This window comes from Bison bison, unplaced genomic scaffold (genome assembly GCF_000754665.1).
Source record: "Bison bison bison isolate TAMUID 2011002044 unplaced genomic scaffold, Bison_UMD1.0 scf7180017864485, whole genome shotgun sequence".
In the NCBI taxonomy this organism is placed as follows: Eukaryota; Metazoa; Chordata; class Mammalia; order Artiodactyla; family Bovidae; genus Bison; species Bison bison.
This window is the reverse complement of record NW_011495045.1, coordinates 7,961,803-7,977,019: the sequence shown is the minus strand read 5'-3', so window position 1 is coordinate 7,977,019 and position 15,217 is coordinate 7,961,803. Positions and strand designations below refer to the sequence as shown.

Genomic DNA, 15,217 nt, shown 5'->3' with positions numbered 1-15,217 from the left:
AGCAAAAGAGACACTGATGTATAGATCAGTCTTATGGACTCTGTGGGAGAGGGAGAGGGTGGGGAGATTTGGGAGAATGGCATTGAAACATGTATAATATCATGTATGAAACGAGTCGCCAGTCCAGGTTCGATGCACGATGCTGGATGCTTGGGGCTGGTGCACTGGGACGACCCAGAGGGAGGGTATGGGGAGGGAGGAGGGTTCAGGATGGGGAACACAGGTATACCTGTGGCGGATTCATTTTGATATTTGGCAAAACTAATACAATATTGTAAAGTTTAAAAATAAAATAAAATTAAAAAAAAAAAAAAGAAAGGAAAAAATAAATAAATAAAGTGAATCCCAGTTAAGGAAATACCTGCAGCTAAGAAAAAAGTAACCGTTATGCATTCAGGTCCTTTCTCCTTTCTATTCTAAGGTGACAGGCCAAATGTACCTAAGGCCCAAAACACAAAAATGTGAAGGAAATATCATCACACCCATTTTGTAGATTAGAAATTATACCAAAAAGATAATCCATGGTGAGCAAGTAGCTTTGCCAAAATGGATGGATTCTCATTAAATTTACAGTCAATACTTTAGAACAAATAATAATTGAATATTAAAAACATAATGTCTTTTCAAAACTATTAAGTGAGTCAAACTCTAATCAGAATGCTATGAATTATCTCACTGGCCCTATTTATTTATTTAGGCCACATCATGTGGCTGCGGAATCTTTAAGTTCCCCCAGCAGGAATTGAATACATGTACCCTGCAACAGAAGCATGGAGTCTTAACCAATGGACTGCCAGGGAAGTCCCTCAATGGCCCTAAAATTGATCTCTGTTCAATATTATGTAGCATCCTATTTTAAATGGGAAAATAATTTGAAAAATAATAGATACATGTATACGTATAACCGAATCACTTTGTTGTCACTGGAAACTAACACAACATTCTTAATCATCTATGCTCCAATATAAAATAGTGCAAAAAATTGATCTTATCATGTAGAAGAGATCCTTGAAGTAGGCTACACCAAGTCAGTGCTTGGTGCTAGAGATACAGCTTAATAAATACGCAAACAAATACATTTTTGTGCATATATCTTTATGTATATATCTGTATGTATATGTATATTCTGTATATATATGTAAAATATATGTATATAGGTTATATTATATGTATATTTATATAAACATATGTAAATATATATAGTTTATATAATAGCATATGTAATATATGTATAATAAATATGAATATATGTATAAAATCCATGTCTGTATGTATATATAAAATATGCATTAAAAACTGGATTTTAAATGAATGAAGGGACATTGGTGGTGGGATGTAAAGTATAGACTTGGTAATCAAATGGCCTGTTCTGCAAAGATAACAATTTTAGCTATCCCTGTCAGCATCATTTCAAAGTTATTTGAAACACTTAAGCATTTCATAGCTCATTCCCATGGCCCTCTTATGGATCTTTCTTTTCCAGGTCTTATTAAATTAATCAAAATGATGGAATTTTGCAAACTTTAGGCATAGTGTTTACAACTAGGGGAAAAGACTTTAATTTCAAAATATTTTATAAAATAACCATAGCAAAATTCTGCAGCAAAGATTATTGAAGTATGATTTGTAGAACATTAAACTACATGAAAAGAATTCCATATTCAAATAAATCTGGGAAATAAGGCATACTCTATTCTACTATCTCTGGAGTATAATTGCTTTACAATGTTGTGTTAGTTTCTGCTGCACAACAAGGTGAATCATCCATATGCATAAGTAAATTCCCTTTTTCTTGGACCTCCCTCCCACCTCCCCTCCATGCCACCCACCTAGGTCATCACAGAGCACTAAGCTGAGCTCCCTGTGCTTTATAGTAAGTTCCCACTAGCTATCTATTTTATGCACAGTAGTGTATTTGCTGTTTCTTTAGTCGCTAAATTGTGTCCGACTCTTTTGTGACCCCATGGACTGTAGCCATGGACTGTAGCTGACCACTGAAGCATTGATGCTTTTGAACTGTGGTGTTGGAGAAGACTCTTGAGAGTCCTTGGAATGCAAGGAGATCCAACCAGTCCATCCTAAAGGAGATTAGTCCTGAATAGTCATTGGAAGGACTGATGCTGAAGCTGAAACTCCAATACTTTGGCCACTTGATGCAAAGAACTGACTCACTGGAGAAGACCCTGATGCTGGGAAAGATTGAGGGCAGGAGGAGAAGGGAACAACAGAGGATGAGATGGTTGGATGGCATCACCGACTCAATGGACATGAGTTTGAGTAAACTCCGGGAGTTGGTGATGGACAGGAAGGCTGGTGTGCTGCAGTCCGTGGGGTGGCAAAGAGTCGGACACAACTGAGTGACTGAACTGAACTGAATTGGGCTGTTGCCTGTCAGGCTCCTCTGTCCATGGAATTTCCCAGGCAAGAATGCTGGAGTAGGTTGCTATTTCCTTCTCCAGGGGATCTCCCCAACCCAGGGATCGAACTTGTGTCTCCTGCATTGCAGACAAATTCTTTACCATTGAGCCAACAGGGCAGCCTGGGAGTGTATGTAGTCTCCTAATTCATCCCACCCTCCTCTTCCCCAACTGTGTGCACACATCCATTCTCTATGTCTGCATCTCTATTCCTGCCCTGGAACTAGGTTCATCTGTACTATTTTTCTAAATTCCACAGTATGAAAGTTTCTTTAAAAACTAAAAATAGAACTTTATTCTACTCTTGAGGATCCAACTTTATGTTAGCATATTAAATCACTGAGAATTATTGAGGAAACTAAACATATTTAACCTTGCTCAAGTAACTATTTTTGACATTTACAGCACTACAAAATTATCCATATTTTAAGGTTTCTGGATGGAAATGAAAATACCACCATGAAATTGGGTCATTAATAGGATATGTCCTCTATTACAGTACTTATCTCACCCCATATTTTTTCATATCAGTGACAGTTCCCATCAGCAAACCTCAGACTCTGAGTGGCCACCGTTTTATCTCTTGTGTCTATCACTAAATAGAGAGTAAATAAAATATTTTGGTATGCACTGGAGAATTACACATCAAAAACAATGAACTTTGCTCAAATGGCCAACTGTCTACTCACCGCTCTTCTTTGCAGAATGGCAAAGCTTTAAATCATCACAAGTCCGGGCAGGGTGCTTTCTAGAGCCATCAGGGCTGCGCATGGTTTCAATCTGACTACTGAGTGACTTCAGGGTCGCATGTACCCCCGGGTCCGTTTTGTTTTTGTCGTCAGGAGCCGCCTGATCTTCAGTAAACTCCGGAAGTGGGTCTGGCATGCTGTCATCATAGTGCCCCATGATGTCCCCAAGAGCAGCTGTAAGGTGGCCAGGCGGTCCCGGAGGGCCAGGGGGACCAGGCTCACCAGGAGGACCCTAATTTTTAAAAAATCAGAAATATATTTAAAACAGTTTTTAGTTTTTGCTTTTCCATTGGACACAAAGGCACTGATGGGACTTGCAAAGGGGGACAGTGCAAAACCTCAATTTGATCGCACTGAGAGATCTGTGGCTTGAGTCCTTTTTTAACTAGATGGTTCTGGTCTGCTAACTTATAACATTCCAAGAATGAGAAATGATGCATAACTGTTTCTCAGACAAGATATCTGCAAGTTGGCATCTGAGGTTGGCATCTTTATTTAAAGATTAAAACACAAAACATTTGCTTTGATGTTTACGCCTGAAGATACAATACATTTTAATGTTAGGTATGTATAGATTTGTACACTCATTTTCTAACTATTTTGGCAAGGCACAACTAAAACGTTTTAAAAGGATGTGTGAACAAAGGCTGAACAAGGAGATGCAGAGGAGTTTCTGGGTGCTACTTCCATAAGACTGTCCATCAGTACCAAGGGAATACTTGAAGAAACACCCACAAGAGAATTCTCCCATATCTAAATAAGGGGAAACCACAGGAAATCTTTTTATGTGCATTAATTAGTGGGTAGATCAAAATTATCTCTACTAAACAAAACTGGAGGAAGTTATCCTTGCCTAAAGAGCTCTTTCAATAATTATTATTATTTTGCCAAATAAGAACTACTGGAGCAAAAGGGAGATGAGCACACAAAATATCAGAGACTAGAAAAACAGATCCTCTCTATTAATTTCCTTCTGCATTTTCCCAAGGAAGAACTCAGCAACTTGAGAGAATTCTCCACAACCTGAAAAGATGTGTGGTCCACATCTCTCTTGGGGAGCACAGACCTGGCAGGCAGAAGGCTGGAGTTCTGTTACTGGCTCTGCCACTCATTAAATGGGTCTGGACAAGTTGTATCAAGTTCTAGTGCAAACATTTCCTCACTATCAAGCAACCATTAAATCCATTTTTTTTAAGGTCATCTCATGATTCCATACATTCCTTTATGCTAAACTCAGGGGAAGAGATTTTTTTTTTTTTGCTATCAAGGACCACTAAAACGCAAAATAAAGTCAATCAAGAGCCACATAAGTAAGAAGTATTCCAATTCTGCAGCTGTTTTCCATGTAAAATTAGAGAAATAAATAGAAAATATTTCTCTTGAACATAGGAAATGTAAGGCTATCCTTTCTATGTAATACTAAATATTTGGTTGAATGGTATTATCATTAGGACAGAGACAGAATAGGAAATGGAAAATAAAGCAAAAGAGGAAGAGACACCAGGGAGGGATGTATAACCTCACATCACACATGCACGCACACACACATGCATGGCATTTAGAGCAGACTGTTCCCCAAAGTTCGGTTTCTGAGAAGCCTAACTGAAGTCTAACTAAAGCAATTTAAAGCTTTACAAGTCAATACTACTGAAATATTCTATTGAAAGTTTCAATTTGAATCCTTTCTTTTTCAGTAAATAATACGTTAATTTCACAGGCTTCACTTTCCAACATTTTCATGGACAAATACATTCATCAAATCTCCCATTTAGTCTATTGCCACTTAGAGCAAAGCCACATTTTTATAACTCTAACGATAATACAGGCATAACTTACTATTTGCTTTCATTGATATCACTCCATTGCTCTCATTGAAGTCAAGGCTTAGGTAGCTTAGACTCTAATTTTATGTATTCTGAATAATCTGTGTTAAAATGTTTGAATTAGCTATTATACAGACAAGCTATATGTGATTTCCAGGCTCGTTTTCAGAGTTCCTAAAGTCTTTTGTCCTTCGTGCTGCACAGATCTTCCTTAGACAGAATCCAAGATATGGGAATCAATAGCACATACAAATCTCTGTGATTTTACCTCAGGGCCTGCTTCTCCAACGCTGCCCCGCACACCAGGAGGCCCAATGGGCCCAAGTGGCCCAGGGCTTCCTTCTTTGCCTGAAGGACCAACTGGACCCGGGGGTCCCTGCAAGAAACAAAGACTGTATTTTAGATCCTAGGAGGCAAACCTCTACAAGGTCTTTTTCTGATCAAAGAACTATTTCTTTTTGGAGCTGTCACATTGATTTCTCATATTTGTTTTCCTAATGACTAATAAATGGACTTTCTAATATTTACTGCTTCATCACACATGAATTCTCCACCATCCATGCATGGGAAAAGACCAGTGTCAGTTAAAACATTAATGGGCTAGTCATCTACTTTTAATGGACTAGTCATCTACTTCTTAGGGCTTCCCTTGTGGCTCAGCTGATAAAGAATCTGCCTGAAATGTGCAGGAGACCTGGGTTCAATCCCTGGATTGGGAATATCCCCTGGAGAAGGGAAAGACTACCCACTCCAGTATTCTGGCCTGGAGAATTCCATGGACTGTATAGTCCATGGGGTCACAAAGAGTTGGACACGACTGAGCAGCTTGCACGTTCACTTTCTTTCATCTACTTTCATTGGCAGGAGCTGTTTCATCACATTTCACATATTGTAAATTAATTAGAAATTCAATTAAGTAGGAGTATGAAAATCACAAAAGTTTCAGTGTTTGACATAAATTAAATTTGTGTCCTATACTCCAGAATTTTATCACATCTCAGTAATTTTGATACTGTTCTCAATTTTATGTATGACTTGTTTATACTGTATTTAGATATAGCAGAAATTCTTTCTAATGATTTTCCTAAGTAATTATCTTGTGGCATTAATGACCTATTAGACTGCATTAATGCTAAATGTAGAATTTCTACAACCTTCAAATATTTGTTTCATTTTATGATTTGCTTCCTAATTAGCCTTATGCCAACTACTTCTGAGGAACTATTGGAATTGCTTAAATGAAAACAGTATATCCAGCTTCAAAATCTGTCTCCACTTCATGGTAAATCCTACAGTATCATCTCAAAGAGTACAATTAAATAGAAATTTCAAAAAACATAGAGTAAGAAAATGGACAAACAGATGAGTAGATGTACCCTAGGTAAGAGATTTTAAATGGGCCTATGAAGTAATATATTTCAGGCTATGTCTACTTAAATGTAAATGCTGAATGGTTTGTCTCTTATGTTTGCTGCCAGCTTCAGAGAACCTAAGCCAACTCCAGCTTCAGCACCATGAAAATGATACTCAGGCACTAACAAAATGTCCCCAGGTGCATTAATATTTACCCCTGCAACTTATTGTTAAACTTTGTTACTTACTCTTGGGCCAAATGGTCCAGGGATTCCAGCACTGCCTTGTTCACCAGTCGGACCCTAAGTAGAAAAAAAAAAAAGCCAAAATATTTATGTCCTATATTTAACCTCTCTAGCTTTTATTTTATTTTATTTTTTTCTCTTTGAAGTTTTTTTTTTTTTTCTAATTTTATTTTATTTTTAAACTTTACATAATTGTATCTAGCTTTTAAAAATGTCCTGTCATTGACTTTAGCAGCATATACTTCATTCATCAATCTCTATGTCTACATGAGTTGACCAACACTAAAGACAACTGTAAGAGTAATAGTGCATATAACCTTTTGGTTTATTTCTTTCCTACAAAATTACAGCAAACATATGAACAATTATATTGGGTACTTAGGTAATGACTTATTCATCAAGATTTTCTTTAAAATGAAAATAAGATGCAAAAGGTCCATCCATTTTATAGACAAATAAATGTTCATGTCAAAATACCTTTTCATTTTCACGTGGAGAGCAAATAATACTTAAAGGAATAACTTACAGGAGGTCCAGGAAGACCCTGAAGACCAGTAAAGCCTCTGTGACCCTTCTGACCTCGATCACCTCTGTCTCCATGATCGCCTTTGTCACCACGAGGTCCTTGGGGTCCCTAGAAATAAGGTCATAGCATGAGCATTGCCTGTGGAAACTACAATTTACAATTTTACTTGTGCAATTGTATTTGCTACAATTTTGAGCATTTTATTTTATATGAACTAATATATTTACTTATCTAAATAATATAACTAGAAATTTTAATCTATTTTTATCTAGGAATTTTAATCTTTTTTTCTCAAGGAATGAAAGTGATCACTAAAAGCATAGTATATATAATAATGATTCTTAAAGATTCAATTATTTAAATGTTTAACCTATGTTTGGACTAAAATGAAGTATTTTAAATTTAATCTACTTCTGCTTTATTGACTATGCCAAAGCCTTTGACTGTGTGGGTCACAATAAACTGTGGAAAATTCTTAAAGAGATGGGAATACCAGACCACCTGACCTGCCTCTTGAGAAATCTGTATGCAGGTCAGGAAGAAACAGTTGTAACTGGACACGGAACAACAGACTGGTTCCAAATAGGAAAAGGAGTACGTCAAGGCTGTATATTGTCATCCTGCTTATTTAACTTATATGCAGAGTACATCATGAGAAACGCTGGGCTTGAAGAAGCACAAGCTGGAATCAAGATTGCCGGGAGAAATATCAATCACCTCAGATATGCACATGACACCACCCTTATGGCAGAAAGTGAAGTGGAACTAAAAAGCCTCTTGATGAAAGTGAAAGAGGACAGTGAAAAAGTTGGCTTAAAGCTCAACATTCAGAAAAGGAAGATCATGGCATCCGGTCCCATCACTTCCTGGGAAATAGATGGGGAAACAGTGGAAACAGTGTCAGACTTTATATTTTTGGGCTCCAAAATCACTGCAGATGGTGACTGCAGCCATGAAATTAAAAGACATTTACTCCTTGGAAGGAAAGTTATGACCAACCTAGATAGCATATTCAAAAGCAGAGACATTACTTTGCCAACAAGGTCCGTCTAGTCAAGGCTATGGTTTTTCCTGTGGTCATGTATGGATGTGAGAGTTGGACTGTGAAGAAAAGTGAGTGCCAAAGAATTGATGCTTTTGAACTGTGGTGTTGGAGAAGACCCTTGAGAGTCCCTTGGACTGCAAGGAGATCCAACCAGTCCATTCTGAAGGAGATCAGCCCTGGGATTTCTTTGGAAGGAATGATGCTAAAGCTGAAACTCCAGTACTTCGGCCACCTCATGCAAAGAGTTGACTCATTGGAAAAGACTCTGATGCTGGGAGGGATTGGGGGCAGGAGGAGAAGGGGACGACAGAGGATGAGATGGCTGGATGGCATCACTGACTCGATGGACGTGAGTCTGAGTGAACTCCGGGAGTTGGTGATGGACAGGGAGGCCTGGCATGCTGCGATTCATGGGGTCACAAAGAGTTGGACACGACTGAGCAACTGAACTGAACTGAACTGAACTGAAGTTTAATCTAGCCTGAGATGTTTTCCAAAGTTTGGATTCTCTTTTACATATTTAGATTATATCATTATGTAATGATCTAGCTAAAAATAAAATATGCTTGAATAGTACTTTTCAAGTTTACAAAGAGCTTTCAAACCCATTTGCCTACATAATTTTTAGAAAATCTCAAAGAATGGCACTGTTACCCTTGCTATTGTGGGAGAAAATTGTGACTAAAAGTTTTAATTGATTATTGAAATAATTCATAGTAAAATTCAGAAGAATTATACTAACACTATAAAAACAAATGTAAACACCTGGGTGCTATTTTAAATTAATATTTTGTCTAGGGCTTGAAGAATTTGGTAATTTTCATTTATGAATCTTAAAAATTATGTTTTTTCTTTGGGAGAATATTTTATGTAAGAAATCATATTTTTTTTTTTAAAGCCAAGAACTTACAAGTAAACCACGTTTCCCAGCTCGACCAGGTGGTCCTATAGGACCTCGAGAACCCTAGAAGAAATTTTCACAAAATTAATATAAGAAAAAGTATGGATATATTATAGAGATTTATAATTCAATAATATATGTCTGTAGTTGAATACTTCTATATGTGTAAGTGTATCTAAGTGTATACTCTTATGGCTAACTAAATAAAACCAGGCTAATTTCCCTGGGTATAAGAATGTGCTCACTATAACCCCAATCACATCTCTATAGTCAATTTTATTAATGGACTTCTCTGAATGAAGATCACCTTAGTTAATTACATAAGACATTACTTGCTTAAATTTAACATGATCCATACTTACTATATTTCCTATAAATCACATTTTTAGATAATGAAAGCCAAAGCATCAAGATTTTTGAAGACCTATTAGAAATCAAATTTTTAAGACTAGAAAAGATAATTTTAAGCACACATGTCATCGCATGCATACATATACGCATACTCATAATACAGTATGTTGATTAAAACTGTCAATGTGAAACTGATTCTCCTTACCGGGTCTCCTCTTTGTCCTGCATCTCCCGGAGCACCAACAGGACCAGGAGTTCCAGGGGCACCCTGAGAGCCTGGCAGACCTGCAGGCCCAGGGTCTCCACGATCACCCTGACAAGGAAACCATGATATTACCTTTTTAATATTTATTATAAAACAGCAAAATTCTGTATGCTTATGTTATTCATGAAAGGAAAAACACACCTTTTAAAACATTCTGTTTATTAATTTATATATTACCTAAATGTTCTACTTACATTTACATATTAATAAACCAAACTGAAAAGGGTAAGATATTTTCCCCCAATATCATCTGTCCCCTCATTCTCATCCTATTATTCCCATAGTCAAGATTGCTGGATATGGAAGTGGTCACCTCCAGAATTCAGCATGTGACTTAGACCCACTGGGGTATCTGTACTTTTAGTATAGCACAAACAAAAATTTTCCAGAGTGTGAAAACAGGGAAAATTCTAAGGAAACCACTTTCCAGGTTTACAACTTCATATGAGTTCTTTCAGAAAATTGATTTGAAGCATCTTTTCCTACTTCCTCTTTAATAATCACCCCTCTCCCATTTTATGAAATAAAAGCATATATCATACCATCTGCAACCTTAATACGGCACAATGCTTCAAGGAATAAACCCCACTGGGCATAAAACTAAGGGACTTTTCCAGAATGCACAGTTCACTTGATAATAAAACAAAGAAGTATTTGGAAGAAAAGCTGCTCTTTATTTTTCCCAGTCTTACTTGGCTCCAAATCTTACTTGTCTCTTTAAGAAGTCAGAGGTGAGATTATAGTTACATGAATGTGTATTAATATAATTATTTGACTTGAAGAATGGAGCCAGATCTTTATTTCTAACAGAAGTTAAGTCTTATTTGGCTGATTAGTTTGGCAACTTGATAAACTTTGGCAATTAGGTTAGAGAATGGACATGTAATAAAATACATTGAATAAGCTGAATTGGCAACTTCAAGACTTTAAAAAATATATATGATGAAAGCATACATACATTTAGAATTTACCAGAACTACTTCCTTTGTAACTGTTAGACAGTTAGAACAGGAAAAAGGAGTCCAAGATAGCAATTAGAGACAGTGGCGACTAGAAGAAACATCCAGAGGACAAACAAAGAAAAGACAAAGCCCATGAAAAAGGGAAACCATTTCAGGTTGGAGTGAAGACCTCCAGCAAGGAAAAATGCCCAAGCTCACCCCCTTCCCTGATTGGTCTTGGGTACAAGCCCTATTTTGCATGGGACAGAACCAGTCAGGCTGCAGGCTCTCCTTAGGACAGGCAACAAAAAACACTAAAAGGAAACCCTAAAATGAGCAGGACCACTCCTACAGGATTGGTCTGCTCTAAGAGTGGACTGTGTGCCTGCTTAAGCTGTCTTGGTCTGTTGTTTCAATTCTTTGCTACAAGGAGACAAAAAGTGAGGGAAAAGAACTGACCCAACATAACTATCAAAACTTATGATTAAAATAAAATGTGATGGTAACTTAAAATATGCACAGGGGTTCAGAGATTTTCAAAAGTATATTGGGGGTACATCAGCAAAACCTCTGAAGACTACTACACTGGACAATATATACCAACCCTGGGAAAAACTTAGATCCCAAGAGAATTTGCATTTCCTTGGCTTTACAGAAGATGGAGGGGGAGGGGGGCCTTGCCCCAGGATTCCTCAAAACTCTTTCTTTCCCTCTCTTTGAGTGCCTATGAGATGCTTTGAACATGATATTTAAAACATAAGAGCTCAATGGTATAAATATTAATCACATTTAAAGTATTTAAAAACTGACGTTCAGAAAATTTGTTCAAGATTACATAGCTAATTACTTAAAGAATCAAGATGAGAAGAAAGAATAGTTTTTTTACTCTTTAGTATTACAGAGATTTCAAATGCACACTATTTCAGATTTTTTGATCAGTTGCCCTTACACGTTCTCCAACAGCACCATCCCGTCCTGGAGTACCATCATTACCAGCTGGACCCTATAAAGAATCATATTTGAAAAATGAATTAACTGAGTAATAAAAAAAATTCACATTTCAATTGCCAGAAAAATTACAGCATATTTTCCACCTCTATTCCACATTACAAATTAGCATTTATGGAAACTTCAGTAGAAGAAAGTTTCTGCCATATTTCTATTATTTTGATTTGCTTGTAAAATTATTAACACATTTTTACACTTTTGGTGCCAATTTTAAATAGTTTTATTTAAGATACTATTTTCCACTTACAGTACAGTGCTTCTAAAGTGCAATGTTATTTCATTTCCCTGTGTTCATATTCCTTAGTCAAGAATTAAGGATGCCCAGACTTCACTTTCACATTTCACTTTCATGCATTGGAGAAGGAAATGGCAACCCACTCCAGTGTTCTTGCCTGGAGAATCCCAGGGACGGGGGAGCCTAGTGGGCTGCTGTCTATGGGGTCGCACAGAGTCAGACACGACTGAAGAGACTTAGCAGCAGCAGCAGCAGTTATTTACCGTAGCAGTTCAACTTTAAAACTGTCCTGGAATTGCTATAAATTTGGGCTCATCAATGTTCGTTGTGAAACATACTAAATCTATACTCATTGGCTTAATCAATCTCTTCAATGGTGGACCCAGAGGAGCTGCAACCAGACAAAAGAGCTCCATCACCAGAGAAGCCCCCAGACATTTCTTTTACTGTGCCTCCTATACTTAGTCTAAACTCGTCTTTTTTTATTTTTATTTTAAAAAATCAAAGTATTCAAAATAGATAGACAACAATTATATTCCTTGTGTTTTGTTTTCTTTACATTACCAGTAAATGGTTTCCCTCACTTTTACTTACCCAAAAAATATCCTTAAAGTTTTAAAATAAAATATCTATGTTTAGACATTAAATTACATTTTAAAATATATAGTCTTCCTTTCCTATTTTATTTTGATTTTTTTTTCACAGAACTATATTTTTACCATTTGAACAAAAATTGTTCTGAAGGGCATTGTTTCTTTTAAGAAAATGTGACACTAAATGTTTGGCAATTTACTCATTAAAGCACTGAACAGAGGATATTTCAACCTGTAACTTTTCAAATCAAGCTGATTCCTCTCAAAAGAGCCTAAGGGAATTGGATATCCAAAATGTTATATATATAGGGATATTTAAGTAAAATGATCTCTACTTACTTGGCCCTCTTCACAAGCTTTAACAATTATATTAATCCTATCACCATAAAACTTGGCAATTTTGACAAATATACCATTACAGAATGAAGTAATAACAAGAGAAAAGATAAACAGTTGTGACCTTTCACCTTCAAAACAATTTGGCAACAACCTAAACCAACTAAAATACTTGGCTCCTGACGAGATGAAGGCCAGTGTAAGACACCAATCTTATTACCTTTTCCTTATGTCATCATTTAGTCAACTATCTAGGGAAGAAAAACACATCAAAAAACAGCACTAGAAAATGTCCTTCAGGTCAAATGTACAATTTCTAGTTTCTAAATTAATTTCTAAATTTCAAAAATGTCCCCATAACACCCAGATAAGGAGGGGAGGATGATCTTCACTGTAGTACTCACCTCCGGTCCTGGTTCCCCCACAGGGCCATTCGAGCCCGGGGGCCCAACAGGTCCAGGTGGACCTTTATCTCCTGGGGCACCAGTTGGTCCTACTTTTCCTGGTGTGCCCTGAAATAAAGTATAAATATGTCAGCCACTTCTGAAGAAGCTTGAGGGGACGGTTCACATAAAGGCTAAGTTTAAATGGCACCCAGTGTCTCCCTCTGGAGTAATAACTGTCAGTTATCACGCAACACCAGTACTACTGCGGTACCTTCCCAGAGATGCGCCCGCTTCATATCACACCCATCCTGATGTATCGATGGGACTATCCTTTGCACCAATTCAGGTACATTTTGGGTTTTACTCCGAAGTACTATTTTCAGATCTGGATGCCCATCTTGAATCTGTGTCACTAAAATATGCTCATCCTTACTCTTCTGCTTAGTCTCCTCACTTTATTTCTGTTTCCTGACAGTTTGATCTCACTATTGGGAGACCAAATATTCCAAGTTCCTTGGCTCACTCCTGATAACAATAAGACTGCTCTACACTCCCTCTCTACTGGTTTCATATCTCCACCCCCATGTCCCCAGTTCCAATACCCCAACAGTAAATCTATCTCCACATTCCATATAAAAACATCATTTTTTTTCTCAAGCATGTAAACTTTCAGCAGTAAAATTTAATCTCTTCAAAGCTAACAGTGAGTTAAACTTTTATCCATACTTCAAGGAATATGAAATTCTTAGCACCCTCCAGGGAACAGGAGATTGCTTTCAGAATCCTTCTTTATAGTTCAACCCACTTTCACCTCCAGTATTACTTTAGCTCAACTATTTCTTCCCTTTGATGGTTTATGAAAACTTAGTCTCTGAACTGTGAAATATGGATTTTTCCATTAGGCATGTTTATTTAAAAAGAGGTTACCTACTCACCAGGAGATTATCCCCCTTCTCTAGCTCCACGGATATTTTTAATCTTTGAAGAAAGATTTAGAGTCACCAAAAATCCATATCCTTATTTGTCTAAGTTTCTAGTCCCAGGGTTAAATAAATATATTTTTCAAATGTACTTAAGAATTTGACATTTAAAGTCAAAAGGTTTATAAGATACTCTGTATTAGTGCCTTTAAAAGATTTTAAATTTATTAAGAAAAATAAAGATACATTCTCCCTTCACAAATGATATTGCACATAATCAGATGAAGTATTGACCAGTGCAGCTACTTACTGCTGGGCCTGGAAGGCCGGGCATCCCTCTCTCCCCACGCTGCCCCGGCATGCCGACGATTCCTCTTTGCCCAGTAGTTCCAGCTGGACCAGGGGGACCATCTGGACCCTAATGTTGAATACAAACTATAATAAGAAATTCTCCAGGGAAAACTATACGCAAACACTTTATAATAGATGACAGCTTTATAGTTTATTAAGTATGAGTATTATTATTACTCATAGTAATATATTGTCAGTAGTATTAAGTTAGTACTAAGATTCTGTTCTACAAAATCATACTATATATGAGTAGTCAAAATGAGTAATCCACGCTGAGCCTCCAACATTATTTAAAAGTGAGAACTGTTTGGAATTAAACCAATTAAACCATTATTAAAGCTGAGAATGAGTTGAAAAGAACTTGAAGATAATGTGAATATTGACAGAATAAAAGAGGTAAATATTCAGGCAGTTTTCCTTCTTTTAAACTCACAAGAAAAATTTTTAAACAAAGGAAGGAAGTTGGGCTCTATCTAAACATATTAGTGTTGAAGGATTTATATATTCAGTAAATTGCTTTAAATTTTTTTCTTAATTCAGTACAGATATTTAACAAACAATTGTTTTCTTGTTTAGTTTTTGAGTACCACATCCATTACTGTTATATTTTTATACCTGTACATATACTTTTTCCTAGAGTAGAGAACTGTAAATTAAAAAACTATAGGGCACAATGTACTCAAAGGATTATAAAAGTGCTCGGGATAATGTATAAACAGTTTTTTTGTGGCAGTAGTTATTAGGAGTTTCTAGTTAGAGGTAGTTTAGAGCC

At 36.7% G+C, this 15,217-nt stretch overlaps 1 protein-coding gene across 2 annotated transcripts in view; it reads right to left on the bottom strand.

Moving 5' to 3' along the window:
- COL5A2 (collagen, type V, alpha 2) overlaps window positions 1–15,217 on the bottom strand; it is a 160,559-nt gene that overhangs the window by 5,525 nt on the left and 139,817 nt on the right. For both annotated transcript variants that reach the window (XM_010862914.1, XM_010862915.1), the window contains 9 exons: window positions 14,405–14,512; window positions 13,193–13,300; window positions 11,566–11,619; window positions 9,616–9,723; window positions 9,069–9,122; window positions 7,114–7,221; window positions 6,591–6,644; window positions 5,258–5,365; window positions 3,107–3,398 (listed from right to left, as the gene is read on the bottom strand). In XM_010862914.1, the coding sequence (XP_010861216.1) occupies window positions 3,107–3,398; window positions 5,258–5,365; window positions 6,591–6,644; window positions 7,114–7,221; window positions 9,069–9,122; window positions 9,616–9,723; window positions 11,566–11,619; window positions 13,193–13,300; window positions 14,405–14,512 (994 nt within the window). The remainder of the gene's footprint in view (window positions 1–3,106; window positions 3,399–5,257; window positions 5,366–6,590; window positions 6,645–7,113; window positions 7,222–9,068; window positions 9,123–9,615; window positions 9,724–11,565; window positions 11,620–13,192; window positions 13,301–14,404; window positions 14,513–15,217) is intronic.